Source organism: Podarcis liolepis (genome assembly GCF_965112155.1).
Source record: "Podarcis liolepis genome assembly, chromosome: 16".
NCBI lineage: Eukaryota > Metazoa > Chordata > Lepidosauria > Squamata > Lacertidae > Podarcis > Podarcis liolepis.
Genome location: NC_139567.1, coordinates 27,536,761 through 27,564,701, shown reverse-complemented (window position 1 = coordinate 27,564,701; position 27,941 = coordinate 27,536,761). Strand labels below are relative to the sequence as shown.

The window sequence follows — 27,941 nt, the reverse complement described above, 5'->3', positions numbered from 1 at the left end:
CCCCTCTGGAGGGGAAGGAAGAGGCGCGCATGCGCGACATTTTGTTTCTTCGTTCCTTTCCTTCCTTCCGCGGGAGGCAGGGAAGGCTCAAGCTTGGGCGCGCGCGCCTGGAAGGGGAGGCCTCGCGTGCGTCGGCGCATGCGCTCTCAACCACCACTACCACCACCTCGACCTGGAAACGGAATGCCTGAGCCGGGTGCAGGTGAGCGGGGGTTCGAGGGGGGGGGTGCGCGTCTGTTTGGAACGCGGAGGGGCCGGATCCTCTTACTCACCTCAGAGGCCTCTGAGGTATCAAACGGGGCAGGCGCGTGTGGTGCTGAAGGTCTCCTGTGGGTCAAAGTTTGAGGGGGGCATTGAGAACTTTGGGGAGGGGGCGCGAATATATATCCATGAGGGAATGTGGGGAAGGTAGGGGCAGGATAGGGAGGCGGGTTTGTGGGGGGCAAGAATGAGGTGCATGGGGGGGGAACTGTCTTTGCTCGTGGGCCCTCCCCTTGCCTCCCCTCCTCGCCTTTTTTAAGAGTGTAAGTTCCTCGGGGGCAGGGGGCTGCCTCTGCTCTTGCCTGTGCAAGCCTGTAAGGTGCACAGCCTAACCTGGCTCTGCAGACAATAAAGGCTGTTGCTTCATCAAATTGTTGGCAGTGGGAATGGATTACCAGTGTAGTTGACAGGCTAAGCTTGTATCATGAGGGAAATTCTCCCAAAGGTGGGTGGGTGAGGAAGCATGTGTTTTAGGGGGTTGGCCACAATTGTTATTTTTATTTTTTTGCGCTGGCTGAAGACGCATCTATTCGTGCAAAATTGGGATGCCCGCTTCCCACTGTCCAGCCATGCAGCTCCCAAAAGCTGCTCCTATGAGAGTCAGGTGACCTTCCAAAACAGGATGGGGTTATAACATAGATGAAGGATTGTTGTTGTTATTATTTATAGCCTGTCTTTTTCCTAGACCAGGGCTCAAGTTGGTTTATACAAATTAAAGCAGGGCAGGTGAAATACGGAAAGCTAAAAATACATTAAAGGTAACGGTTCAAAGTGGTTAAACTATAGGAGAATTAAAACAATATAAAACAAAGTCTGTTAAAATGCACGTGAAAGTTGGTCTCTAAGGTGCTACTGGACAATTTTTTATTTTTTTATATATTAAAATGCAGATTGTCAAAACAGTACTACTAAAAGCCCTTTCCTTTAAAAACAGTCTGTTCCCAAGAGCCTGCCAGAATAAAGCAGTCTTCAACTGCTGGTGGAAGGGTTGCAGTAGAATCAGTGGAAGTGGGGTGCCTTGTACGATGCATGCATGTAGATCTTCCTAGCATCATCATGGAAGTGGCAATCCCCTGTTCTCTCTTCCATGAAGGAGGGAATGCTTCTTCTAAGATGAAATTTGCAGTGGTGACTGTTTTCCAGACAAAAATTGTGGCAATTTTTTCATCAGAACATTTTGGAATGTTTTGAAGAGAGATCTAATTTAGCATGTCTGTTTTATTTGTATTAAATGAACAAAGTTCCATTCATTGTTACTAATGAACTTAAGAAGTGGAAAGCATTATTTGGAGAAATACAGCTCTGAAAAATTTTCTACCCCAGATTGTATGACATTTAGAGTGTTGGACTAGGACATGGGAGCCTAGGGTTTGAATCTCCACTTGGCCATGCAGTTCATTGAGTGGCCTTGGGCCTGTTACCATCTCTTAGCCTAACCTAGCACACAGGGATTTTGTGTGCATAAAATGGGAAGGGGGAGAACCATGCACACAATCTCAAGCTCACTGAAGGAAAAGGTACCAGAAATTTACCATGTACAGTTCTTATAAGTATTTGTGCTAAACATAACTCTTAAAATCTGTTCCTTAGTAACTTGGCAGCATATTATATTAGAAGATTGCAATGCTTAAAATTGGTTACAGATTGATCTAGATTTTGGAGATGCATTATTTTTGCTTTTCTGTATTTTATTTTTGTATATTATTGTGGGGCCTTATGAATTATCACTTGGTTGTTTAATTTGATTATACTGAATGTTGCTCATCGTAATCCTCTGTTTATTTGTGTGCCGCTTTCCTGATGAAATTATTCCCAGAATATTCAGACTGGTCAAACTAGCCATGCTTTGCTTTTTGGCAGCAAACCACAATGTGAAACCAAGATTTGTTGGTGCTTTATGAACTGTGGCTTGTTTTAACCATCATTTGGTGTCATGTGTGAACCAAAAAGCCTTATTGAATCTTGGTTTGTTTCGCCACTGCGATGCTTACCAAGCTGCATGAGGTAAGAACAGCTAGAAAACAAGCTAGTGAAATGAGCTGTACATTATGTGCTTGACTATGAGACAACTCTTGATTTGTTGAGCAAACCATGGTTTAGATAGAGCCAGTGACTCTTCCTAATAAAAGTAGAAAGATGCATGACCACAGAAACTGAATGCCTTGTTGTTCTCATTAAGTTCCCAAGTTAATGAACGTTAACCTAGACTGACCAATGTTACCCAAGACTAGCAAAATGGTAGCAAGAACCCCAGCAATGTGGGCAACCAAATGTTCTTCTGGGGCTCAAGTGCAAATTCTCTGTTTGACTAGAAGTGTGTTGCAATTTTTATTGCTGGCATAGCAGATAAACTTCTGGTTCCCCCTCCCTTTTTTCTTCAAAACATTGATGAAGACAGAGACTTCATTTTTTATTGTCTGAATTTCTATCAAAAGATAAGTGAGGTGTACTCATTTTGATAAATTGTTTTTGTAACGGAGCACCAAAAACCCCCACCACTCAGTGGAAATTTGTTTGGTTTGACAGTATTCAATTAATAAAATACATTGTTTTAAATGTGACTCTTGTTCATTTGAAAATAAATCTTTTTCTCAGGACCAATATATTTCAGATGGCAGCTATATGTCTGCTTCCATCCTCTGTAACTGATGTTCCAAGTCCCTAGCTGGAGAAGGTGGGTGTTCTTCAAATAAAAGGTAAATATCACCAGTTGCAAGTAATGAACTTTCCTTTTTAGTAATTCCTCAAGACATGGCACTATAATTATTTTGGAACATGAATTACATTATTTTGCCAAATAGTAATGTATTTTTATTATTTTGGTTAAATGTTGTTGTTGTGACACTGAAATTGTTCTGTATGCATAGACGTAATTCTTTAGATTAGAAGCTGTTCTATAATAAATAGTTACACCTTTTATTTACTCAATCATAGAACAGGCTTGCAAAAAACACATCTCCCTTGGTTACCTGTAACTAAGAAAGACCTCCTGTTGACCAGGCATTCTCTGGCAGCAGTTCACACTTTGTCTATTATGTTTTTACTTTCCTTCCACCACACACAAATCCTGAGGAATTCAGCAAGGCTTCTTTTTCTGCTTCCTGGTAAGCACATATGAGCTTTTTTTGCAAGAGCTTTTGTAGAGAGGGACAGAGAACAAACTATACTATACTGTAGTAGAACAGTATGTTTTAAAGTGTGAAGTGTTAAACTGGGCTTTTATTTTCCAAGAGCAGTAAGAGCTACACACACAAACATGATTTTCAAATAAGTGCCAACTGAGTTGGTCTGTAATAATAATTAAATATACTTTATTTAAAATTAAACCTGCTTATAGTGGAATTGTGAAAATAGCTTCTTGGTTACAGTAAGTTTCTTTTTGTTCTAGTGTTTCATTAGGGCATGAACAATGGATTCTTTGGATCACATGCTCACTGACCCATTAGAGTTGGGGCCATCTGGAGAAGGAAATGGCACACAGATTATGGAGGATTGCATGCTGGGATCCATTCGAATTAGCTTGCCAGAAGATCTCTTGGAAGATGTAAGTAGAACTGGAGTAACCTTTTTTCTTCCATATAGTGTAAAACAACAGTGTGATCTGAGAAGGAACCATTGCTATCTTTTGGAGGAATAATTCAAAAGTGGTGGCATCTCAGCAAACATTTGATAACTAAATTAGACAGGAACAGCTTCAAAAACAGATATCTCTGAAAAGCTCACAAGTAGGGCATGAGGGAGGCAGCAGGGTTTTGTTACTTGGGCAGCATCCAGTCCTTGGGTATATGGCAATTGATGTGAAGGAAACCCAAATCATGTTTCTTTGCTTTCATTGTCTGTAAGAATCCATAAAGTAACCCAATTTGCATGTCCTGATAAGCCAAAGTTAATTGCTCATCTCCGTTCTCATCATCCTTGACCATTGGTTGTGTTGGCTGGGGCTGATGGTAGTTAGAGTGCAACAACAGTTAGAGGGCCAAGTTCCTGACCCTGGACATAACAGTGATTGAGTGACATGTTAGTGCATGCTACCTGATTGCTGCCTGCTTAGTTCATCTCTTGCAGCAACCAGGAGCGACAAGTTATGAAATATGGATTATCATTATATCTATACCTGGGATCATGGTATTTTTTCCCAAGCAAACAACGCTCGTGAAGCCTTGTTCATCATAGTTTGTTCAGGAGAATCATAGATCTTAGGTTCAGATCTAATGACAAGCCAAGCTTCAATGAAGCATGAGTGATTGTGCAGCATGCATAAGATGCTGCCTGTTCACAGTAAGTCATTATACACAGCTAACCTTGACGTGCAAACTACGCCATTGGGTCTGTAAACTCCTCAGAGCCTTTCAACAGTGTTTAATGGAACATACTGTAACTTAACAGCTTTTCCTGCTAAAGAACAGGTTTTCTTAGTTTATATTATTAGTCCATAACAACTTTCATTTTGTTCTTTTTTGTATAAATACAAAATTGAGGAGCTTTATATGATACTGTTGCATTTCTCAAAAGTGGAATTTTTGGATCACATTTGAAGGATTTTATTTCATTCATATCTCTCCCCCTCTCCCCCCACCCTTCTGTAGCCTGAAATCTTTTTTGAAGTTGTCAGTCTTTCAACGTGGCAGGAGGTGCTGACGGATTCGCAACGAGAACACCTGAAAAAGTTTTTGCCTCACTTCCCAGAAAGCAACACTGAACATCAGAATAATCTTATCCTGTCCCTGTTCAGTGGAGAGAATTTTCGGTTTGGAAACCCCCTGCACATTGCCCAGAAACTCTTCCGCGGTCAGTGGCAGATTTGTCTGTATTTTAACCTGGCTTCTTGACTTTGCTATGTAAGGTGACAAGTTGTAGGTCCTGAAAGTGGAAGTCACCTTTCCCCTCCTAATTATAGGCTGCTGTTTGTGTTGTAGTGCTGTACATTTGTAAGTGCTCCCATATGCAATACATTCACACTCTGTGTCTCATCCAATCTCTGTCCTGTCCTGCAGTTTGAGGGGGGTGGGGAGAAGGGAAGGGGAAGTCTATCCCATTTCCTTCTTTCTTTGTGTGTGTTGAAATTATTCATTCGTAAGTCCAGCATCAGCAATTTGCATTATCCCAGTTCCCCTTTCTATGTGGTCAGGGTCCCATTGACAGGGTAAAAGTTAGATATTCAATTTCTTCTTGATCCTTAGTAAAGTGCCTTCTACTCTACCCCAGTACACATGATTATTGCATAACCCGTTTTTTTGGTGGGGTAAGTGCCTTCCTTCTCTTGAGATCTGACATGTGGCAGCTTTTGGATAAAAAATGAAAAATAGCTTTCAGGCAGCAGGTTTCAAAACAGCAGTAACCATGGTACATGTTCTTGTTACAGATGGACACTTCAATCCTGAAGTGGTGAAGTATCGACAGCTTTGCTTCAAGTCTCAGTACAAGCGCTACCTCAGTTCCCAACAGCAGTACTTCTACCGGTTGCTGAAACAGATCCTTTCCTCCCGGAATGTAAGCATTTGAATAAACCAAATGTTCCGTAGAATATAAGATTTAGTGCAGTATTTGTCACTAAGACTGGAGAAATCTCTCATTTGGTTGCCCAGGTGTCTTCACACAAAGCTGGGATTTGAAGAACTATGAAACTAGCTTAAGGGGTCTGCATGCTTGAGGTTTCTTAAAGAGCACCATTGTAACTATGAAAATAGAAGCTGCCTTTAATGCATATGGTCATTCTGCCATCCAGCTTGCCGTGGTTTCCTTTGGTGGCAGCTGTCTGGGATACAGAGCACTCCGAGAACCATTTCATTGGAGGTGCTACCAGGAGTTAAAGCATGTGCATGCAAACCATATGTTCTAAGTCTGAGCAGTGACCCCTCCCCTATGCCACATACCAAAGTAAATAATATTAGAAAATAAAGGGACTTCTGAAAGCCATTTATGTTGCAGCATGGGAGTCTCCTTTTAAAAGTTTTGATTTGCTTAAACCTTTTGGGAATGTTCAATCCTTTCTGCATACAACTATTAGCTTTTTGGATCCCGGCCTTTGTAGTGGCATGTATTGACCATTGCCTAAATGAAGTCATGTTGGTTCCTAAGGCTTCGATTTTGGTCCCTGAATATTAGAACTCCTCCATCCTTGCATATTACTCATTAAGAAGATGTGTATCTTGCCCCATCCACTTGGCTGTCATGGTGACTTACATGATGGGCTTTTGTTTAAACGTTACAAAATTAATGTATATGTTTCTTGTAAGTCACAGGAGCTTAGATGGAATTCAGCATGTTGCTGTGCATATATCTGTTTCAGCATCTGTTGGAGCTTGCTAGGAAAGGTGGTCCAGATCTGGCCCTGAAGAGGAAATACTCAGCAGCTGCTTGTGCTGCTGAGGAACGGGACCGGCGAACACATCGACGGTTCCTGAAAATCCTCAGGGAAGTGAAAGAGGAATGTGGAGACACCACCTTATCCTCAGATGAAGAAGGTAATGGCAGGGTATTCTTTAGAATAAACAAAAGCTTCTTAAGTGAAGTGTGGATGGAGAAGTCCTTAATGCTGTATCAGCTAAAAACCTGAACATGGAAATCAGTGATGATATACACTTGCATATGTACCAGTTGATGGGAACCATGGGAGGGGAGAGTGCTCATGGTTTCCTACAGGAATCTTGTTGGCCACTGTGAGAACAGGATGCCAGACTAGATGGGCCATTGGCTTGATCCAAGAGACTGATACTGTGTCCTTAACAGTGGGGTACCCCAGACATGTGTCCCTATAAAGATGGTGCAATGTCATGGATATTTTTATTTGGACCATATAATACTGTAGCATGACTTTAATGGAAGATGGGTTATAAATGCTAGGCTGAATGTGCATTTGCTGATACAGGGGAAACTTTGTGCTCTAAGCATATTCATGTTTAAGATTAGGCTAATAGTACTTTTAAACATCTGTAGGACTAATGTCCTTCTAAGTATGTGTGTATCTTCTGGGTGATCTTTTCTATCAATGTAGTTCTCCTCTGGTGCCCTCTTCTTAAACCCTGTTCTGCTTGAGAAGTGAGCAGATCTTATTTCCAGTTTGCCTTTCTCAACATTTTTACTATCCTTTAACTAAAATTATGCTCACAGAGTTCTTTATTTTGGGGGCTTTCTAATAAACCTAAATATTTTTCTCAGTCAGATTAACATACTAAAACATCATGGCTGGCTTTATAAGTTTTAGAGCTACAATTAGGAAAATATCCTGATTAACAGTACTTCCCCTTTCTATGGCCTTTCAAATAGAGCCATACTTTTTCAACTCAGTTGATTGAAAAAGCAAAATTACTAAATAACTTGGATGTATGAGTGCATCTGCTGCCTAGAAAAATGAGCCTTGTGCTCAGGTTTGTTGCTTCTGTTCTGCTACTATCCCTGTTGAAACCTCACTATTGTGTTGCATTTCAGATCTGAGCTCCTGGATTCCAAATTCTCCAGCCCATTGCCCAAGCCCTACTGTTCCTCTCAGAGTGATCCCCACATTATCAACCCAAGACATGAAAACAGCAGGTAAGCTCAAGTGGTATCTCAGTCTGACTCATCTTGAAAACTTTATACATTAAAAAGATGTTTTCGCACAGGATTTTCCTTCTTAGTTTTAGAATTTAGAAACCACCTCCTTCCATTTTTAAAAGACTGTTAAAGGCCATTTTCTTTTCCTCCTGTGTTGGGCATTATTGCTCTCAATCCATGATCCAACCTAGTTTTCCAGCCAGGTTTATACATTGTTAGCCAGTCAGGCCATTCACATACACAAACAATAAAGAGAGCAACAAAAGAGGTACATATAAAATACATTAAACCATACTAAAATACAATTAAAATTGTACTTTTACAACTGATTGACATGTATTAACATATATTGCCAACAATACACAAATGTGTTGGTATTTTTCATGTAGTAGCTGCCACTATATTAATGCACATTGACATACTTTTTTTTTTGAAGTGTCAAGGCTCGTTTTATATCTTCTTAATTAACCATTCATCTGCATTATGCCACCAAGTGAAAATGTCTTTGTTTTACAAAATAAAATGTATTTTAAATAGATTTACAGCAAACTTTTGATAGCATTGACTTCGTTTTCCCCTAGATAAACTGGAGTTTGGTGAGAATGACCTGAAGATGATACTGAAAAAACATCATGAAAAACGCAAGCGCCAACCTGTAAGCAAACCATAAGGAGGCCACTACTTCTTAGTACCCTTTTGCTAGTGCCTCTTTCTGCAGCAAGGGACCTAGAGAATAAGGCCCTCCTCCTTCCTTGCTAGCAGTCCTATCCTAAAGCATGTTTACTTGGAAGTGTGTAGTGGGGTTTACTTCCAGGTAAGTGTGCATTTGATCACAGCAGGAATATGTCATGAGAAGCAGATTTTCAGTTTTAAAAAACAAAGTCCAGGGAGCTTGAGAGAAAACTTGATCCTCTTTTCCCTGCAGCCGCAGTAATATTTGCAAGCTGATCTTACACTGCAGACTCAGTACAGTATGGGAGCAAAAGGATTCTGTTGAGATTTCAGTTGCTTTTCATTTGTAGGTTAAGTTTGGGGTGTTCAGGTGGAAGAGGTTGTAGTGGCAAGTTGGGAATCCAGCCTATATCCTGGACAGGGTTTGGGGTACTTGAGACAATTTGGAACCTGCTGGAATGATGTACCTTAGCTGCATGATGGTGTAATTTGGTTTTTATTCTGACTTACAGAAAGCAAGACTGAAAGTTTAAGCAAGGGGTGGGGGACCTGTGGCACACCAGTTGTTGTTGGAATCCAGTTCCCATAAGCCCCAACCAATATGGCCAGTGGTCAAAGAAGATTAAGGAGTTGTAATTCAACAACATCTCGGGGGCCAAAGTTTCCCCATCCCTGGCTTAAATAAGAAGTTGCACAAGCCTAAGCATGTTTACTTAGAAGTAAGTTTCATTGACTTAAATGAGGCTTACTCCCACTGAAGAGAGTTCAGGATTATAGCTCAAAGACACTTGGTGAGAATGACCTGAAGATTTCTGAGTACAGGGGAATCCCTGCTTATGTGGGGGTTCCATTCTGGGTTGCTGTACACATCAGTGGGATGTGTGCAGGTCTGTTCTGGCCCACCCTGTCCCCTTTCAACGCCAAAAACAATGCATGTGTCAGTAGTCACACACGAGTGGGGAGGTGCTTGTGTTCAGTTTTGCTTGAACTGTAGTTTTAAGTGGAGATTTTCTCTAGGTATATCTGATATAAATAATAATTTTTATTGGCAAAACAATAGGAAAAGCAATGTATGATAGTTCAGTCTCAACAAGTGTCTTTCATTCTCCTGTTTTGCTTTATGGTTGTCGTTCTCCTTGCTGAATGTCTCTTTGTCCTGTATAGAGCCATCCTGACCTCATGACTGGGGATCTGACTCTGAATGATATCATGACACGTGTGAATGCTGGTAGGAAGGGATCCTTGGCAGGTATGTGAATCAAGTTCAAGGCTGCTACATGACTGCATTTTTACTATTTTCTTTAGCTGGAGTTGTTAGCAGATGAACATCTGTCACTGTATCATTCAGTTTTTACTACCAATGGGAGCTAAAACTATAAGTAAATAAAATGTGGCAAGATTTGCAGTGTCACTTGGTGATAGTCAGGGAGAGTCCACAATAACATGATGCTTTCCATATTGGGGATGCCCTTTGCTTTTAAGCAACCATTTCTCAGACAAAATAAATTTGGTTGAAATACTATTCCTGCATTGCAGGGGGTTGAACTAGATAACCCTTGGGGTCCCTTTTTTGAGTTCACCATATCTCATTTTCGTTTCAAAAGGAGGCTTGCTTGCACATCTCTTGAAAATGTGTTTAGGAATCAAAATAGGTAAAGGTAAAGGGACCCCTGACCATTAGGGCCAGTCGCAGACGACTCTGGGGTTGAGGTGCTCATCTCGCTTTATTGGCCGAGGGAGCTGGTGTACAGCTTCCAGGTCATGTGGCCAGCATGACTAAGCCGCTTCTGGCGAACCAGAGCAGCGCACGGAAATGCCGTTTACCTTCCCGCCGGAGCTGTACCTATTTATCTACTTGCACTTTGACGTGCTTTTGAACTGCTAGGTTGGCAGGAGCAGGGACCGAGCAACGGGAGCTCACCCCGTTGCGGGGATTCGAACCGCTGACCTTCTGATCGGCAAGCCCTAGGCTCTGTGGTTTAACCCACAGCACCACTTGCGTCCCAAGGAATCAAAATACTATGTTTGTATTTATGTAAATGCAAAAAACATTGGGTTGGCTTGATCATATTTGCTCTTTCGGTTAATTATACTTGTCTGCCACATCCTACAACTGGGTTCTATTTCATTTCAATTCATGCAAGAAATCCTCTGATTCTAAACCATATTGGCTGTGATTCACAACGTTTTTAAAACCATGTGCCTACAGTGGTGCCTCGCAAGACGAAAAGAATGCGTTCCGCGAGTCTTTTCGTCTTGCAATTTTTTCGTCTTGCGAAGCACGGTCCGTCGCAACTGTGCCTCTTCAAGCGGCTTTTAAAAAAAAGCGCAAGACATTTTCGTCTTGCGAAGCAAGCCCATAGGGAAATTCATTTAGCGAAGCAACGCAAAACCGAAAAACCCTTTCGTCTAGCGAGTTTTTCGTCTTGCGGGGCACCACTGTAGTTTGCTTTGTAGCTATTTCTTGTAATGTGACCAAACCATTTCTGAATTCCTTCAGCAGCAGCTCTTGAAACAGTGTCAGCAGCTATAACTGCTGTAAAATGGGGTATTACATCTTTTGCACTGAGAGCTTTTTGTTACTCTAACATGGCGGAAGAGGCGGTCACACTTGCACTTCTGCATTCTTCCATAAGCTAAAGTCTGGGCAACTGTACCTCTTGGCTGATATTTGACACCCTTCTTAATTTGTAATGTGCAACTTACAAATTCTCCCTCTCTTTTGAAACTGAAGCTTTGTTTGACCTTGCTGTCCTTAAAAAGAAAGTGAAGGAAAAGGAAGAGAAGAAGAAGAAGAAACTAAAAGTGATTAAATCAGAAGCAGAGGATTTCTCTGAGTCCCTTGGCAACACTGAAGGGATGCCTTCAATGTCTCAGAATCCATCCCCCATCCCGCCTATCTGGGATCCCCCATCTCTCTCATCTGTTAAAGAAGAGTAAGTTCCTTCCAGAAGAGAATGCACACAATGGATGTGGTCCACAAATTGCATAATGAGGCATATTTACAACAAAGCCAGTTCTAGTCACACTGGAATGAATCAAAATAGAAAAGTTCAGCACAAAGAAGCTTTTTTGTCCTGGTAGAAGTGATGCAGCATAGTTAATACAGCCCATATAAATTGCATGTATGAATAAGGTGTCTTTCTATATTCTGGGTTGCATAGTGGTTGAAAATAAAATGCATGGTGTGCAGTAATGCAGCAATTTAATTTAAAGTCAGCCTCCAGGGCACACGGGCACATGAAAGATGGTAGGAGGAGAGAGTGTAATTTGAAAATATACATGTAAATAGGCTCCAGGTGAAGAATAATGATGTTGTATGTTCCTCTTGTCAAAAAGTTGAAGATCCATCAGCGATTAATGCCTTTTTGCTGCCTTCTGGCGGTAAGACAGTCATAACTTGCCTCAGCTATAAATTCATTAGATAACCTTTAAACCAAAAAATTGTATCATGAAAATAGGTCAGTATTACCATATCTTACAGCAGGCGTTGGGGAACCTGTGGCCCTCCAAATGTTGTTGGACTCCAACTCCCATCAGCTCCAGCCACCATGGCCAGTGGTTAGGGATGATGAGAGTTCAGCAACATCTGGAGGCAGGCCACAGGTTCCCCACTCTTGTCTTACTGGTTTGTTTGGAAGATTGCTGAAATATTGTACATGAAAGTACTTTGAATACAAAGAAAGAAACAGGTAGATATGCTAAGCCTCCTCATTCTCAAAATTAAGCCAATTCAGTTAAAACCAGTTCATCTTCTGTCAAAGGCCTCTTGAAGATATCAAGCCGTGTCTTGGAGTAAATGAAATATCCTTCAGCTTCTTTTCTCTGCTTCTGGAGATTCTGCTTCTAGAAGGCCCTGCTACTCTCTCAGTGGTAAGAGTTTTTCCTGGACATCTTTCTTGGGAGTTGGATGGATTAGGATATAACCCTATTTATACACTTAAGTGGAAGTAAGTCCAATCAAATTCAGTGGGCCTTACTTCTTTTTTAAAAAACAATTAAAAAGAATTTTTGTGTCTTTATTGGAATGGTGGAATACACCTATTTTGATAACTTGAATATTTGGTTGCAATTAGAAATGACACTACAGAATTGCAATACTGGTCTAACAGTCTTGTCTTTACTTCCCCCCTCCCCCAAAGCAAGAAATAGGATGAAAATGCACCAAGTAATCAGAAAGCACTAGCAGGCATCGGTTAATCCAAGGTTCTAGCTAGTGGGCCTTCCTTCTAAGTTGATACGTTTAGCCTAAGAGTGTTTAGATTGGTGCCTATTCATTTGTTAAAACAATCTGTTGTTTCTTTTTTGTATTTGTTGTCCTTCCTTTTGTCCCCACCAAGAGATCCTTCCAAAACTATGGTTTTCAACCATCATTAGATAGTTCATTTCTGTGGATTTGCAGTCTTTTTGATTCCATCTGCTGTGCTTTGATTTGGAAGTGCTTTATTTATATTTATTGATTAAAGTATTTCTGTCTCAGTTGTGATTTCCAAGATGGTTTGGGATTTCACTAGTATTTCTCATTATCACCATCCCTCCCTTCTTTTGCTCAGCTTGAGGATAAAGTCATGGATTGGCAGTCTTCCCCTGCCAGCACATTAAATAGTTGGTTCTCCTTCGCCCCCAACTGGTCAGAACTCGTTTTGCCTGCACTGCAGTATCTCACAGGTGACAGCAGAGGTAAGTCCCACTTTTTTCCAGGGTTTTTTCTTCTTGAGCTGTGCCAAGAATGAAGTAAGTTGGCTATCTGTCATGGCCTGTGAACAGCTATTGCTTATAAAATTGCATTGTGTCATAGATGGCTTAGATCCAGCCCTTTCTTCCTGTTCTCCTTATTTATGATGGTAGCCACTTGATGTGAAATGATAATTTTTTGCAGAAGGGATACATTTCTTGATATCCAGATTGTTATCTTCCAAATTTGTTCCCTTTAACCTTGATGAAACATCTGATTCTGTTCCTGAAAAACTTAATTCAAAACCGCTTAGTAAGCAAAGATAGCCAGCAACCTGTTGTATCTTTGAGTTGAATCCAGTGAAGTAATTGCTTGAACGGAATGAGTTCTGCTTGCACCACAGAATTCCTTCCCACCACCTGCTCCAAATGGTATGGGGAGCCCTCAGAACAGATTGTGTGGGTGCATGGGGGAAGGAGAGAGGAAAGTTCCATTGCACAAGTGAAAGTTGTTCCACTTGCACAGCGACTACATTGATTGCAGCCCCACATCTTTTGTACTGTCATGGCAAGGTGGCACTTGGAGACGATAGCTTGGGTTCAGACATGCCCAGCCACTTCTGTACATGGAAGGGCTATTTCCGTCTTAGCAAAAGAGCATTGCATAAGAAAAGTGTACTGAAATCTAGAGTTGATTTCATGCAAACCCTTGTACAAAGCTTTGCACAAAAGCATTTACTCTCCCACGCCCTGGCTGCTTCTGCAGAGGGAAATGCAGACACCTCATGGATGGATGTGACAGAGCTCTAGGTACCTAGCTGCACAGAGCCTTCTGGTGGTGGTTATCACCAGCACTAATGAACAAACTGATTCCACTGAAACTTCTTGAGTCCTGTCTCATACTTTAGAATAAGGTGTACCAATAGCCAACAGTTGACTATCTCATCCTACAGGAGACAATTAGAGACAAAGGGTATCCCAGTAATGTCTAAACATATGAAACATTACGGTATCTTTTATTACAGATGCTCCTTCCAGTTTTTCTCCATTTGTTGAATTCAAAGAGAAAACTCAGCAGTGGAAACTGATAGGTAAAGTAACTTTGCTTCTCTGTCCCCTCCTGTTAATAAGTCTTGCCTGCTGTTCTCTTGAGGCATTTAGCTTCCACTTGGAGCTGGAGTGGCTGAACATCTTCTGCTTCATCCTCTATTACTACCCTTATACCTGTATAGTCCTACGTGTATAGTAGACTTTTAACTATATAAAATCATTGTGTATGTGTGTGTGTTTTAAAAAACTTCTCTTGCATGGATCTTGCATTATGTTACCTTCCCAGTTGTCTACTAAGAGGCAAATAAATGTTGCTTTCCCTATTTTTTCACCTCCTTCTCGGTCACGGCCAAGGCTTTAAATCAGCTTCAAGGACTGGAAGACTTCTTTGAGATGTATCAGTGCAATCCCAATTCCAAGGGAGAGTGAAGACACACTTGCTGACCACTCCACTGTGCTCCTGCCTGCCTCACTGCACTGGAGTTATGTCTATGCTGGGATATCAGTTCTGCTGGTGGAGGCTCCCTGTGCAGTTTAGGACTGTGCAGCACAGGGGGCTTCCAGGAGTCAAACAAGCTCTGTGCTGCAGACATTCAGCCCTCCAATAAGTGGAAGGCAACTGGGATGCAGCACAGCATGTGAGTCAGCAACTGTAGTCACACTATGCCCCCCTGTCACAATTGGAACATTGCAAAGGGGAATGCATTGAAAGGCCTTTGCTTCATGTCCTTTTGCATAAAGGCCCTGGCTAAGGTGGGTTCACCCTACGTCATCTTTAGTACCACTACTGTAGCTCAGATATCAGCAGTTGGTAACAACTCTCCTTTCCTCTTTTTCGGTTCTCGCCTTAGGCTCTTCACAAGACCATGAGAAGGAGCTGGCAGCACTCTTCCAGCTCTGGCTGGAGACAAAAGACCAAATCTTCTTCAAGGTGAGAGAGGATATTTGTAGGAATGTGGCAGCATCCCAGCTGGCTTGTCCAATGTGCTGACAAAAATATTTCTTTCGTTGGTAGGACAACGAAGACAGCTCAGATGCCACCACACCTAATCCCCGAGTGTAAGTATATATTCAGTTCAGAAATCTGCTCAAGTGTTAGTTAGGGTTACACTTATTTTTTCCTATTTTGAATTTTATTACAAAGATTATTATATCAGTTAATGTGAAACAAACAAGTTGTCTAAAAAGAAAGCTCAACATTAACTGATACTCAAATGTGTGAATTACATTGTTCTGAAGTGTGGTTCGTTTTTCCAGTCAATAAATATTGAGAAATGAGCTGGATTCTGCTCCTTTCTCTTGCATCTGTCTTAGTTTATTTCTGACTGTAAAATCTTGGCTTGCACTGATCATGCCCGAGGCAGGAGGAGGTTGGCAGGAATACTGAGTGTGCATTGGACAAATTACACTCTTCCCATATATTCTCCCTATAATTTCAGTGTTGGGCTGCCTTTTACTTCCAAATATTGACTGCTGCATAGGGTAGCTAGCTGTACTTTGCTTTAAAAAGCTTTCACCAAAAGAATTTCAGCATTTAGCAGCAAATGAATGCATACTTGCCAAGAAGTATTAACCTCCTTTCTACATTACATTTTATCTTGCAACATGCTGCTCCTTGCATCATGACCTTTTGTCTTATAATGACAAAAGGTAAATCCTAGAAAGGTGATTTGTAATTTTTTAAGAAGTGCCGCAAAAATTCTCTAGCAGAACTTGTGAGGTAATCCAGGTTGCTAGATTCTCTTTTTCTTCTTCTGTTACTTGGACAGCACCAACACTCAAAAGTATGTACCTTCTGGATACAATTTTCCTTCCTCCCCCTTCTCTTTCACAACCGTCTTTTTAGTTGGTTTGGGGATCTGACTCTGAAGGGTTCTGATCAGGTTTGGAGTGAACCATGTAGGGGAAGGTGGATGTATGCACTCCAACCTCATGCTGTTGTTTGTTTCAGAAGGACTGACTACGTAGTCCGGCCTAGCACTGGGGAAGAGAAACGTGTTTTCCAGGAACAGGTGAGGATGACGCACATTTTGTCCCATGCATTGCCTATGCATTGCCAGGATTGGATGGGGAAGTTTTATTTTATTATTTGTTTATTTAAACAATTGATACATTACTTAACTGCAGTAGTCTCTAAGTAGTTTACAAAGATACAACGGGTGGGTGGAAAACATTTAAACCTATAAAATCATTTAAAATGCCTGCCTTCCAATTTATACATATTTTGCTTTTCAGCTTAAGTAGTCCAGTTTCTGAGTAAAATATTCACCTGCATCAGTAACTGTCAGAAGAAACAGAAATTCCTAATGACAAATAACTTTATTTCATTTCAGTTTCTCTCCTTTTTTCAACCTGTCTTCTTAAATGTTTTTTTTTAAAAAAGGTACCAGCACACCATTTGACAAGAGGGTGCTTAAAAATTAGGTAGCAGAAAAGCATATAAACATTTAGACAACCCTAAAAACACACAGTGATTGTGTTTGTTTTGCTTCGTAGCATTAAGGTCTCAATACTAATGTCCCAGTAGTTGCATTGTATTTGCTGGCTGCGTTACATCACCTAGCTGAGTCTTGCTCTTTACTGTAGGCTAAGCCCTGATCTTTGTAGCAATAAGAGATTCCACATGAGCTGTTGGGCTTTATAACTTCTTATGCAGACATTGGATAATACTGGCTTGTGTGGAGACTTGGGGGGGGGATAATAATAATTGGGCTGAAAGATATACACATTTCTCCTCCATTTGTCTTTACCAATATTATCAGTATTATCTCTGACCAGAATTAATCTTTGAAAATGCTAAACTGAGAGATGCTCGAAACTAAGCGATTAATGCTTAGTATAAAGAGGTTTGCTGCCTATATGCTCCTCAGTCTACATGTCTGAAATATAAGCAGTTGCCCTTCCTAATCTTTACCTTCCCCTAAGCATTTGTTATTAACTCAGTTCACATTAAGTGTTAGCCATAGATGCTTATCTAGAAACCTGCTCTGTTTTTTTGCCCTTCGATCTCTTGCTCATCTGAGCACTACTCTTTCTCCAACATGTGCAGGAACGTTACAGGTACAGCCAGCCCCACAAGGCCTTCACCTTCCGCATGCATGGCTTTGAGTCGGTGGTCGGCCCTGTGAAGGGTGTGTTTGACAAGGAAACTTCTCTGAACAAAGCCCGAGAACATTCTCTGTTGCGATCAGACAGGCCTGCATATGTCACCATCTTGTCTCTTGGTAAGTTGACATATTCTCTCCCCCCCCCCTCTCTGTGTGTGTGTGTGAGAGAGAGAGAGAGAGAGAGAGAGAGATTTCAACATGTTACAGTCTTTTTTAGGTTCGCAGTGACAATAGATTGTAAGAAGAGAGGAAACAGCAGTGCAGTCAAGCTTTAATTGTTCACAATGATAAACTGTTATGTTAGTCACCTTGAGAATTTGAGAATTAGACACTGACGAGGGGAAAAAACTATCCTAAATAAAGGAAGGTCCCAGGTTCAATTAATGGTGTTTCCATTTAAAAGACCCTTGGTAGGAAGACTTCCACCCAAGACCTTTGTGGCCACTGCTGGCAGTAGTGACCAAGACAGGTAATAGCACTCTGTTTCTTGTGATCTGGCAACTGGTATACAAAGGCCTGTTGCCTCTGATACTGGAGGTAATTAAGACATAGCCACCATGTTCAGTGGGTGCTAATCACAATGACTATATACCGTATTTTTTGCACCATAACACTCACTTTTTTCCTCCTAGAAAGTAAGGGGAAATGTCTGTGCGTGTTATGGAGGGAATGCCTACGGGTGGCATGCCTACGGATTTTCCTCCTCTAAAAACTACGTGCGTGTTATGGTCGGGTGCATGTTATAGAGCGAAAAATACGGTATATCCCCAGTATTGGGCAAGATGCCTCTGACTGCCAGGTGCTTGCAGAAGGATATTGTTGCACTCATGTGTTGCTTTGTGCTTCTCATAGGCATCTGGTCACTGAGAACAGAATGTTAGATAGGCCTTTGGTCTGATCCAGCAGGGCTCTTCTTATGTTCTGGCACTACATAGGGCAGCTTCATGGTTTAGAGAAAAAGATTGCAGTGCAAAGGCTGAAGATACGAAGCTCTCTTATACCAGGTCAGAACATTTGTCCCTGTAACCTGGTATTGCCTACTTTGAATGCCAGTGGCTTCTTGGAGGCCTGTCTCCTCTCCTGCTGCCTTTTTGGAATGGGAGATGCCAGGGGTTCAGACTGGTTGTTTCATGTAGGGAAGCACAGTCCATGAGGAATTTCTGTAGCCAGGATTAACAAGGGACCGAGTTACAGCATAACACAAGAAGGGAACAGAGGGAGGAACAACCTGTGGTGTGGAATAAGCATGCCCTTGGAAAGCCTGCAAGTAAGAAAAGTTTGTTAAACTTGCTTAAAATAGGCAGAAACCTTTCAGTCTGTTTGAGGGAACGATTACACACAGTGTGTGTGCCCTCCCATCAGATGTCAAGGAGATAAAGAACTACACAACTTTTAGAAGACCTCTGAAGGCAGCCCTATATCAGGAAGTTTTTAATGTTTGATGTTTTACATGTACTGTAAGCTGCCCAGAGTGGTTGGGGAAAACCAGCCAGATGGGTGGAGTATTAATAATAATAATATAAATAATATAAATAAATAAAAAATATGTGGAAGAATGAGAGAGAGAGAAAAAGAAACAGAAACAGGAGACATTCTTATTGTTCTGGTAGAGAGCTATACTGCAGGGTTTGGGGCTGTAGCCCAAGATGAAATGAGAACACTGGCAGAAGATGAGCAGCAAGGAAGTCCAGATTTATTCTTAAATCCAGCTGCTTTTCTATGTGATAAGTAGCCAGTGACCTTGATGATTTCTTCAGGGTGTGGGACTGCTATCCAGAGCAAGTGTTCAATTGGTATAAAGCCCTAAGTTAAAGTTAGGAACCCACACAGTGAGTGGAACCTGAATGGTTCAAGTGTTACTTTACTCTTTGTGTCAGTTGAGGTCTTCACAATGCTTTGATCTTTTTTGCTGTCTCAGTTAGGGATGCTGCTGCCCGTCTTCCTAATGGAGAGGGAACTCGTGCTGAGATTTGTGAGCTGCTTAAAGACTCTCAATTCCTCGCTCCTGATGTCACCAGTGCTCAGGTAAACTGGGAGAACACAGAGGCATTTTCTTTTCAGCGTTCCTCTCTGATGAGAATTTCTCCTGTTGAATGGAGAAGCACCTTGTGATTGATTTTTAAGGTCTACAGTTCCATAGCTTACGAGAGTGATAAAGCTGTAGCCTAACTTATGGAGTTGGCGGTGCTTTTTTTGTAATGACATCTGAACACTGAAACAACAGTTTTTGGTAGTGATGTGTATAATACACTCCAGCTTGCAGGTGCTGTCATCTTTGTTGTAGAACTACAGCACTCGAAGCTATACATGGTAACGAGTGGAGGTCTGTTTTGATCTAGATAGACTGAGAGCTTGATGTATGTTTCTCAGATGATTTGCCATCTCAGTATGGGGCTATTTTAGACATCCATTTTACTTCTAATTGTCATGCCCCTTTTCTTCCTTCCTGCATGTGCAAAATATATTTGCTATGATGATTCTGAGCTGATCAGTTTTGCATCCTCCATTTAATTGTGAATTCTGTTCTCAGGTTAACACTGTGGTGAGTGGTGCACTGGATCGATTGCATTATGAGAAGGATCCCTGTGTGAAATATGACATTGGACGTAAGCTATGGATATACCTACATCGAGACAGGAGCGAAGAGGAGTTTGGTGGGTGTTCGCTGGAGGGCCGTACAGCAACTAGATTGCAATATAATGGATAGAGGTGGCCTTGCCTTAAATGAAGAAGAAAACTGGCGCTGAATTTTTAAAATCCCATTTCAAAAACTCACAGCATTCTACAAATTCAGGAACAGGGTGGGGGTGAGGTGTAGTTCCAACTCCCAGTCCTGGAGAAGGATCCTATATCCCCACATTGTTACTTGGGCTAACCTTATTGTGCAAGGATATAGGGTGTTGTTCATGCTTTAGGGTACCCACATATACACACACGCAGATACATATCCAATTTTAGTATGTATTTTCCCCCTAAAGGTGTATTTAACTAAAATCCTTGCCAACTAGGAAAAATGAGATATAAACAAGTTTTGTCCTGTTTACTGTAAATTTTGCCATTATTGAGATGGAACATGTAATTTGCCTCTTGTTCCTGACTGAACAGCAATCACTTTCTCTTATTCATCATTCAAATTGAAAGGCATAAAAGCCTCCTTCAGGGGACACATTTACAGAAAATGTCATAAACATGCATTTCATGCAAGACCTGCCTCTTCCTGGCTGGCAAATTATCTAGTTTGGTATGTTTTCTATTGATCACAGAGTAGGAATTCTTGGAAGAAGAAGCGTATTTCAAGGAAAAAGAGAAGCTGGCTTCATAGGTGGGCAGTCTCACTCTTAGCATCTGTTTGAGAACCCTTCCTTATTCTTCCTTGCAGAGCTGATTCATCAGGCTCAGGCGGCTGCAGCTAAAGCTAGAAAAGCCCTTCAGCAGAAGTCCAAACCTCCTGCAAAGATAGTAAGTTGCTCAATGTAAATACATGGGGCACAGATTTTTAGACTGTCCACTGTTTTGGTTGAATAGGCTTGCTGCCCAATCTCATCTCAAGGGCTTATCTAATTATCACCAATAGACTCAAGGAAAGCTCTGGTCTATCCCTAAACAGCCCTCTTCCCACTCGCACAGGGTTGTCTGGGCTTAGTGCATTTCCACCCCCACCCTGCCCCCATTGATGCCCACTATTTTGTTGCCTTTGCAGAAGTCCAGTAGCAAGGAGAGTTCAGTGAAAGTGGCTACTAGTGGCACCTCTGAGCCTAGCCAGCTGAGCCTTAGTGATTCCAGCATGCCACCAACCCCTGTGACTCCAGTGACACCCACTGCCCCTCCGCTTCCAGCAATGCCCATCTCACCACCGCCAGTCTCCGTGGTTAACAAGAGTTTGCCAAACGTTGCATCAGAGCAAGCTAAACCCAACCAAAGGTAAATCCTTTCCCTGTCTTTGCAAAAAGCAGGGGTGCAACTGTTCACAGGATTTGGGTGATAGATATCTCTAGTGAGTAGGGGAAATACAATTGGGGGTTGCTTTAGGACCATCTGGATTTAAGAAAGAAATTCAGCCAGTCTGTTATCCTAAGCAGAATCTTCCACAAGTGAACCTTCCCCCAAGTGGTACAAAAAAGGAAGACTATATTAGCAAAACCGTTCAACTTGGATTACTTGCCTGAGTGGGCCAGGGAAGGTGAAAATCACATAGATATTGCAAATCAGTTGTAAAAATCTGTTTATGTAGTCTTGCAATGAATTATCTGTTCAGTGAGCTATTTATTGTTTGGTTGCAGCTAAAATTATTACCTGTCAATACACGTTTTAGATCCTTGATTGATTTTGGTAGCTTAAAGCAAAATAGTGAAAACTTTGCTTATTGCTGGCCTGTTCTAGAACAAACTTGTGCTTTTAAGTTAATCAACTTACTCTTTTCAACTTATTCACAGCATCCTTCTGGTGTCATCTCCCACCATGCCGCAGCTGGGGACTTTGCTCTCCACAGCACAAAGTACCCAAGCACAAACTGGGCCTCAGCAAACCCCCCCTCCTCGTGTGGCCAGCCACACATCTTCCTCAGGACTCCCACAGGTTCGAGTGGTTACAACACAGTCCAGCCTCCCACCTGTGTCTCAGCCAGCCCCATCAGTGATCCAGCAGCAGCAACAGCCCCCACCAGCACCTGTTCTTCAGGTCCATGCCCCTTCCACTTCTGCACAAACCAAAGCACTGCCTCAGGTGAGGGCTATCTCTGTGGAGAGTTAGCCAGAAGTAAGAATTAGCAGTCTTCTTCCCCAGTTGTCATCTGAATTATGTGAATTATGGCCTATGGTCATCTCTTAAGACACATCATACTTTTTGCAAGCACGTAAATCCCATGGGCAGTTTAGAACTGAAAGAAAGCCATGCAAGTGTACAGAGAGAGAGTGATTGGAAGAGAGAGCATTCCTGAATAAAATAGCTTTTAAAGGGCATTTGGAAGAGAAGCGTTGGAGTAGTTAATTCTGCAAGGGTGAGGACTGTCGCCTCGGGATTTCTAATAATGTTAGGGCATCGTGAAACTGAATAGAAGGGTGTTGCACCGAATAGGTAAAAAGACAACCACCTTGACGACATCTACTTTTTCTTGTCCCTAGGCTGTCAACACTGTCACGGTGAAAGCTCAGACCAGCCCAGTCCAGGTGCAAAGGCCAACAGTTTCTGTCACAGGACCAGTCAATGTTGCTGGGACAGGGATCTCGGCAGCTCTCAGCCCTGCCCCAAAGCCAGTGACCAGTTCTTCAGGCAGCTCTGCCCCAAACTCCTCCTCTGTGTCTCTGTCGTCGTCATCCTCCTCCTCCTCTTCGACTTCCTCCTCTTCATCCACCACAGTCCTCCAGAACGTAGCTGGCCAAAATATCATTAAACAGGTGAGGAGCTGTACCATACTGAGAAATGGTTTTGGAGTATAAAAGCCAGCCTATGCTGATCAGATTTGAGTCCAGTGAGTTCAGTGTTCTGACTCCAGCTGTGGCCAGCCAGATGCCCTTGAGAAGCTGATAAGCTGAGCACAATGACTTTGTGCTTATAAAATACCAATGGGTCCCTGCCCAAAATGCTATGGCTGGCAAAATATACATGGGCATGTGAGCACCTGCTGAAAATCTTGCCCTTTCCTAGTAAGCTTAGTTTGGCATGCCTTGTTTTTCTTTAATGGAGCTTGGCATTCATCCATGCACCCAGTGCTGTATAGCATTCTGCCGCAGAAATGGTATGTGTCTGTGTCTGTCTGCAAGAGAGATATTCAGCACAATACATTTTTCCTTACAGGTGGCTATTACTGGACAGCTAGGGATGAAAAACCAGCCTGGGAGCAGCATCCCGCTTACCGCCTCCAACTTCCGCATCCAAGGCAAGGACGTTCTGCGCCTGCCTCCCTCCTCGATCACCACTGATGCAAAGGGACAGACAGTTCTCCGCATTACTCCTGACATGATGGCCACCTTGGCCAAGTCCCAAGTCACCACTGTCAAACTGACGCAAGACCTCTTCACTGCTGCAGCCACTGGCAACACTTCTGCCGGCAAGGGCATCTCGGCCACTCTGCGTGTGACTTCCAGCCCCATCCAGTCTTCTGACTCTCCCGCCAAGACCAGCACGCCCACCTCTGCCTCACCAGGCCCAGCTGGGCCCACAGTGGTCAAAGTTACTCCTGACTTGAAGACTGTGGAGTCCACTGGCTCTGCGTTCCGGCTGATGCCTGCTCTGGGCATGACTGTGGCAGACCAGAAGGGCAAGGCCATCACTACGGTGGCATCCACTGAAGCCAAGCCAGCTGCAACGATAAGGATTGTGCAGGGGATGGGGGTGATGCCACCAAAAGCTGGGCAGACCATTACAGTGGCCACGCATGCCAAGCAGATGACTGCTGCCTCGTCTGTGAGCGTCCCTGGCACAGTCCACACCTCTGCTGTTTCTCTGCCAACCATGACTGCTTCTGTATCCAAGGCGGTTGCTGTTGTGTCAGGGGGGGCAGGGACGCCCATAACAATAGGAACAGGGACCACGACTATGCGACAAGTTCCAGTGAGCACCACAGTCGTCTCCACCTCCCAGGCAGTAAGTCATCCCTGCAGGGGATAGATAACCCTTTGGGTCCCTTCCAACGCTACCATTCTATGATTCATGTTGTTTTTTGGAAGGATAAGCTTGATTGACAAGCATCCGTTTCTAAGTGGGGATGCCACCTTGTCTGTCTTAAGTAGGCTCTGACGTATGGAAGAGCATTGAATGCCATTAGCAACAACTGTGTATGTATTTTGTGAATCCCTCAGCATCCTGAAAACTTTAATTTGTGGGATGGCCTTTCCCCCTGTTCTTGGTAACAGTGTGGCAGAGAGGTGGTTGCTGAACCTCTATAATTTCTGTCTCTGATGCTTCTTTTCCCAGGGGAAGCTGCCTGCCCGTATCACAGTGCCCCTCTCTGTCATAAGCCAGCCTGTGAAAGGCAAGAGTGTAATGACGACCCCCATTATCAAAGGCAACCTTGGGGCCAAGTGAGTAACACAGGAGGATTCTGTTCAATCTTCAGGACTGCATTTGTGTATGATGAGCAACTATTGCAGATCACAATTAGATTAATGGAAGGCCTAGCCAAAAGGACTTGAAAGCACTCAAATTTGAAAATTTCCTCTTAGTCACAGAAAATGAGTCAAACAAATTCTGCCTGTAGGAAGTGTTAATGGACACTACTGAGTCTTGCTTCCCAAATCCAACTAGCATCCGATGAGTTTACCAGTGTTGGTGGTGTTTCGATTTGGATACCTCACATACCCACCTTCTGGGGTTGCCAACTTTTCAGCCTGCCTTTTAGCTGTGGCTTTGACAATTGCTTGGTTTACAGATGTTGGCAGGTGGGAGCGTTTCATTTCTAAGCATGGAAAATCTGTCCCTGCTGGTTTTTTACACAAATTCAAGCTGCCATTTTAAAAGCTCAAAAGAAGGCTTGGTTGTTTTTCCTGCTCTCTGCAGACACCCCTTGGAAGGGGGAGGGTAAAAAGTGCAGCTGGTGGTTAATCCTGAGCACAGGATTGCATTTAGACACATTCTTGTAGCATATTCAGAGTCTGATGGTGGTTCTGACCAGTACTGAAAGGCCAATGTGGTACAAACACACTTTCTAAGTTCTGCTATTATGCAAGAGGCACCTCAGCAAGATCCAGCCCCACTCTGTCACCACTAACTTCTTAATGGGTTTCTTCCAATAGTATCAGCGGACTGGGTAGAAACATCATTCTCACCACCATGCCAGCTGGGACGAAACTGATTGCTGGGAACAAGCCAGTGAGCTTCCTGACCGCACAGCAGCTACAACAGCTGCAGCAACAAGGCCAGGCCACACAGGTAAGGCCTGTATCTCATTTCCCCCTTATCCTCTGTTGCATCAGGACTTTGCCTTGACATGGCACTGTCCCAACATCATTGTGCCACACAAATGTTCTGATTATTTTTCATTTTTGAAATTCAAGTAAGCAGCTGAAATTTGGTGTGGGGGTGTGTGTGGGTCCTACAAATACACTTGCTGAAACATTGGAACTGGTAACTTGAAGACAAGGGCAAGATGGGAGTGGAGGGCTTTGCTTGATTACAGTTCAGTTCCCAGTAGTATTTATGTTTCTGCAACATGGCAAAGGCTGAACTGAATGATTAAATGTATTTTCTTTCCTTCTGCATGCTGTTTTGCACAGGTGCGAATTCAGACACTCCCAGCCTCCCATCTCCAGCAGGGAACAGTGTCGGGCTCTACAAAAGCAGTCTCCACTGTTGTCGTGACAGCAGCGCCATCTCCAAAACAGCCACCAGATCAGTAAATTCAACAGCAAGCTGTAATTTTGCAAGAGTTACTCCAGCCCTCTTATTCTATTTCCACCCAACTAGGGCTTGCTAGAGTCAGACTCTACTTACCCACAAGCTGGTTCCTGATATTTTGGAAGCACCTATGGGAAATGCCCGTTGTTTGGTTTCTGTTAGAATAAGCAGAACCCCTAACACAAGCATCCTGGAGTGCTGCATTTTAATAACCTTAACACCTTCATGTTAAGTTGCTGGACCCAGCCATCCTCTCAGAAAGGCTGGTCTCTTTTAATTTTCAACCTAACAGAATGTAAGTTTCAAAGAAACCTGCTGAATTAAGGCAAAAAGGTCTTAGAAGAAATGGACAAGTTATATTGCGCCGGACTTCAGTTTTATCATTTCCAGGGTGGTTCTTATGGACGTTCTGATGCTGGATTTTTAATATTTGGTGCCTAAGCTTTCACCTGTTTATTTGATAATTTCATTCAGGTTTTTTTAAAAAACGAAGATTTTCTTGACAACTTTCCTTCCCTCTCTGTGCATAAACTTCACCTGTACTGCTTTATCCTCTTCAAACTAAGCATTTATATAAGGTGGTATAAAATTGACCTTATGTGACATGCTCAACATTATGTGAGATACTCGGAAGAAGGCCTAGAGAGAAAGAGAAGAGGGTATTCTAAACTGGTTGTGAAAAAGAGCCAAAAGCAAACCCCTCCCCCGGAGAAGCTTAACACCTTGGACTTTATGTGATGGGGTAGTCACCTTTTGGTATGAAAAGCTAAAGAAAGCTTGACACCGTGTACCAAGCTCTCTTCATATAAATTCATTTTACTGATGTTGATTATCACTATTGTCTTTTCTATTGTTAACTGAATCTCTTATCAAAATGCATTTTATCCAATTAGGAACCTTTACACACTAACAGAAAAAAAATTATTGCTCAACACACCCACACATATGCACATACTTTTTATATGCTATCTCTGCAGCATTGGAATAATAAACAGATTGTCAGTTTCCGTTTCCCCCTTTTTAAAAGTGAGCAAATTGTGCTTATTAGAACAAAGTAGAGGCAAGATTCCAGGGCTGCTATTCATGCACAAAAAGATCATTTTGAGACAATGTGGGCAAAATACAGAATAATATTAAAGGAGATTAAACACATTATTTGGTAAGGCCTTTCAGTTGCTGAGGTAGCTACTCTTGGGTGTCCCCCCCCCGATAAATTTGACAAACACCTGCCATTTATCGTTTTTAAGGCCAGCTAAGTTTATAGCCCTCTTGATTAACAGCATCTGCTACATTCAGAATCAAAGAAGGAGAGACTCTGCCGTATTCCCTCCTCCTATTTTACGAAAAAGCAGTGTAACGATAGAATGCTGTAAGTTACTTTACTCAGTTTCCAGGATTGCAAAGTACTGATTGTCTGTTGTCTAGTTCAGGAGTGTTCTGTCTTGAAGTAACATGGCACAGCTACTTTGGGACTTGACAGAGGGAGGTTTTGGCCAGTAGAAGCTGAAATTGTGTATGTTTGAATTGACCCTGATTTCCTGGTTAACTAATTAAAGGATATTTTTCACTGGAACCTGACTGGGCATTTAACTTGGCCTATCCCTTCCAGTCCAAATGCCTAAAGCAAAAGTGGACAAACTTAGTCCTTTCCTCTGTGGTTTTTTGCTGTCTTTTTAAACCCACATTTACTTGTCAGGTGCATTTATACCCCTGCCTTTCCACTGTTCTTAAGTGCTGTGGGTAACTTAAAAAAAAAAAAATCAAACAGAGAACAGTTGGCAGGTAAAATTAGAAGTGGATCAGTGCAGGAAAACTCCCATCAGCCCAATGAGGTAAATGCTTCTTGGGATGAAACCTGTCTTCCAGCAGGTGGCAGAAAACTAAAAGAGAAAGTGTCAACTCTGTACCTCCCAAGAGGCAGGGTTCCAGGTGTAGTTGCCAAGGAGCAGGCCTTCTCCCACTTTCCAGCTGCTCACCTTCAGGATGTGGAGAAGAGCCTCTCCTGCAAATCTGAGGAAGTGGGCAGGGGACAGTCCTCCAGATATCGTGGACCTAAGCCCTGTAGGGCTGCAAAGGTAAATCACTAGCACCTTGATGGAAATGGATTGGAAGTTCATGCAGTGGATGTAGAAAAGGAGCTCTGCTACCAAGGATAAGCACCTGCCCAAAGCCCAGCTGCTGCATTCTGGACCAATAGAATGTTCCTAGAGACTCTTTGAAGGCAGTCCCGTGCAGAGGACTTGGTAGTCTAGTCCAGAACATTGACTACTGGGAAACTGCTTTTGTAAATAAATGGTAACTATTGTTTGGAGG

General features: G+C 42.5%; 1 protein-coding gene across 9 annotated transcripts; it reads left to right on the top strand.

Moving 5' to 3' along the window:
* Window positions 1-7: 7 nt before the first annotated feature.
* Window positions 8-26,451, top strand: NFRKB (nuclear factor related to kappaB binding protein). Of its 9 annotated transcripts, none has more exons than XM_083479176.1 (28): window positions 52-202; window positions 2,122-2,265; window positions 2,857-2,957; window positions 3,650-3,805; window positions 4,848-5,049; window positions 5,624-5,751; window positions 6,551-6,725; window positions 7,690-7,791; window positions 8,376-8,449; window positions 9,631-9,715; window positions 11,201-11,402; window positions 12,231-12,339; window positions 13,020-13,146; window positions 14,166-14,231; window positions 15,042-15,121; window positions 15,206-15,249; window positions 16,145-16,202; window positions 17,240-17,414; window positions 19,216-19,322; window positions 19,828-19,951; window positions 20,677-20,756; window positions 20,998-21,218; window positions 21,731-22,019; window positions 22,418-22,690; window positions 23,091-23,879; window positions 24,210-24,316; window positions 25,028-25,163; window positions 25,508-26,451. In XM_083479176.1, exons 4-28 carry the CDS (start codon window positions 3,671-3,673, stop codon window positions 25,628-25,630), a joined length of 4,011 nt encoding a protein of 1,336 aa, XP_083335302.1. In that variant the 5' UTR covers window positions 52-202; window positions 2,122-2,265; window positions 2,857-2,957; window positions 3,650-3,670; the 3' UTR covers window positions 25,631-26,451. The 9 variants fall into 9 exon arrangements, with proteins under 9 accessions (XP_083335297.1, XP_083335301.1, XP_083335302.1 ...); XM_083479172.1 differs by having other exon boundaries at window positions 60-202; window positions 16,142-16,202; XM_083479173.1 differs by lacking the exon at window positions 52-202 and adding an exon at window positions 209-288 and having other exon boundaries at window positions 16,142-16,202.
* Window positions 26,452-27,941: the final 1,490 nt, after the last annotated feature.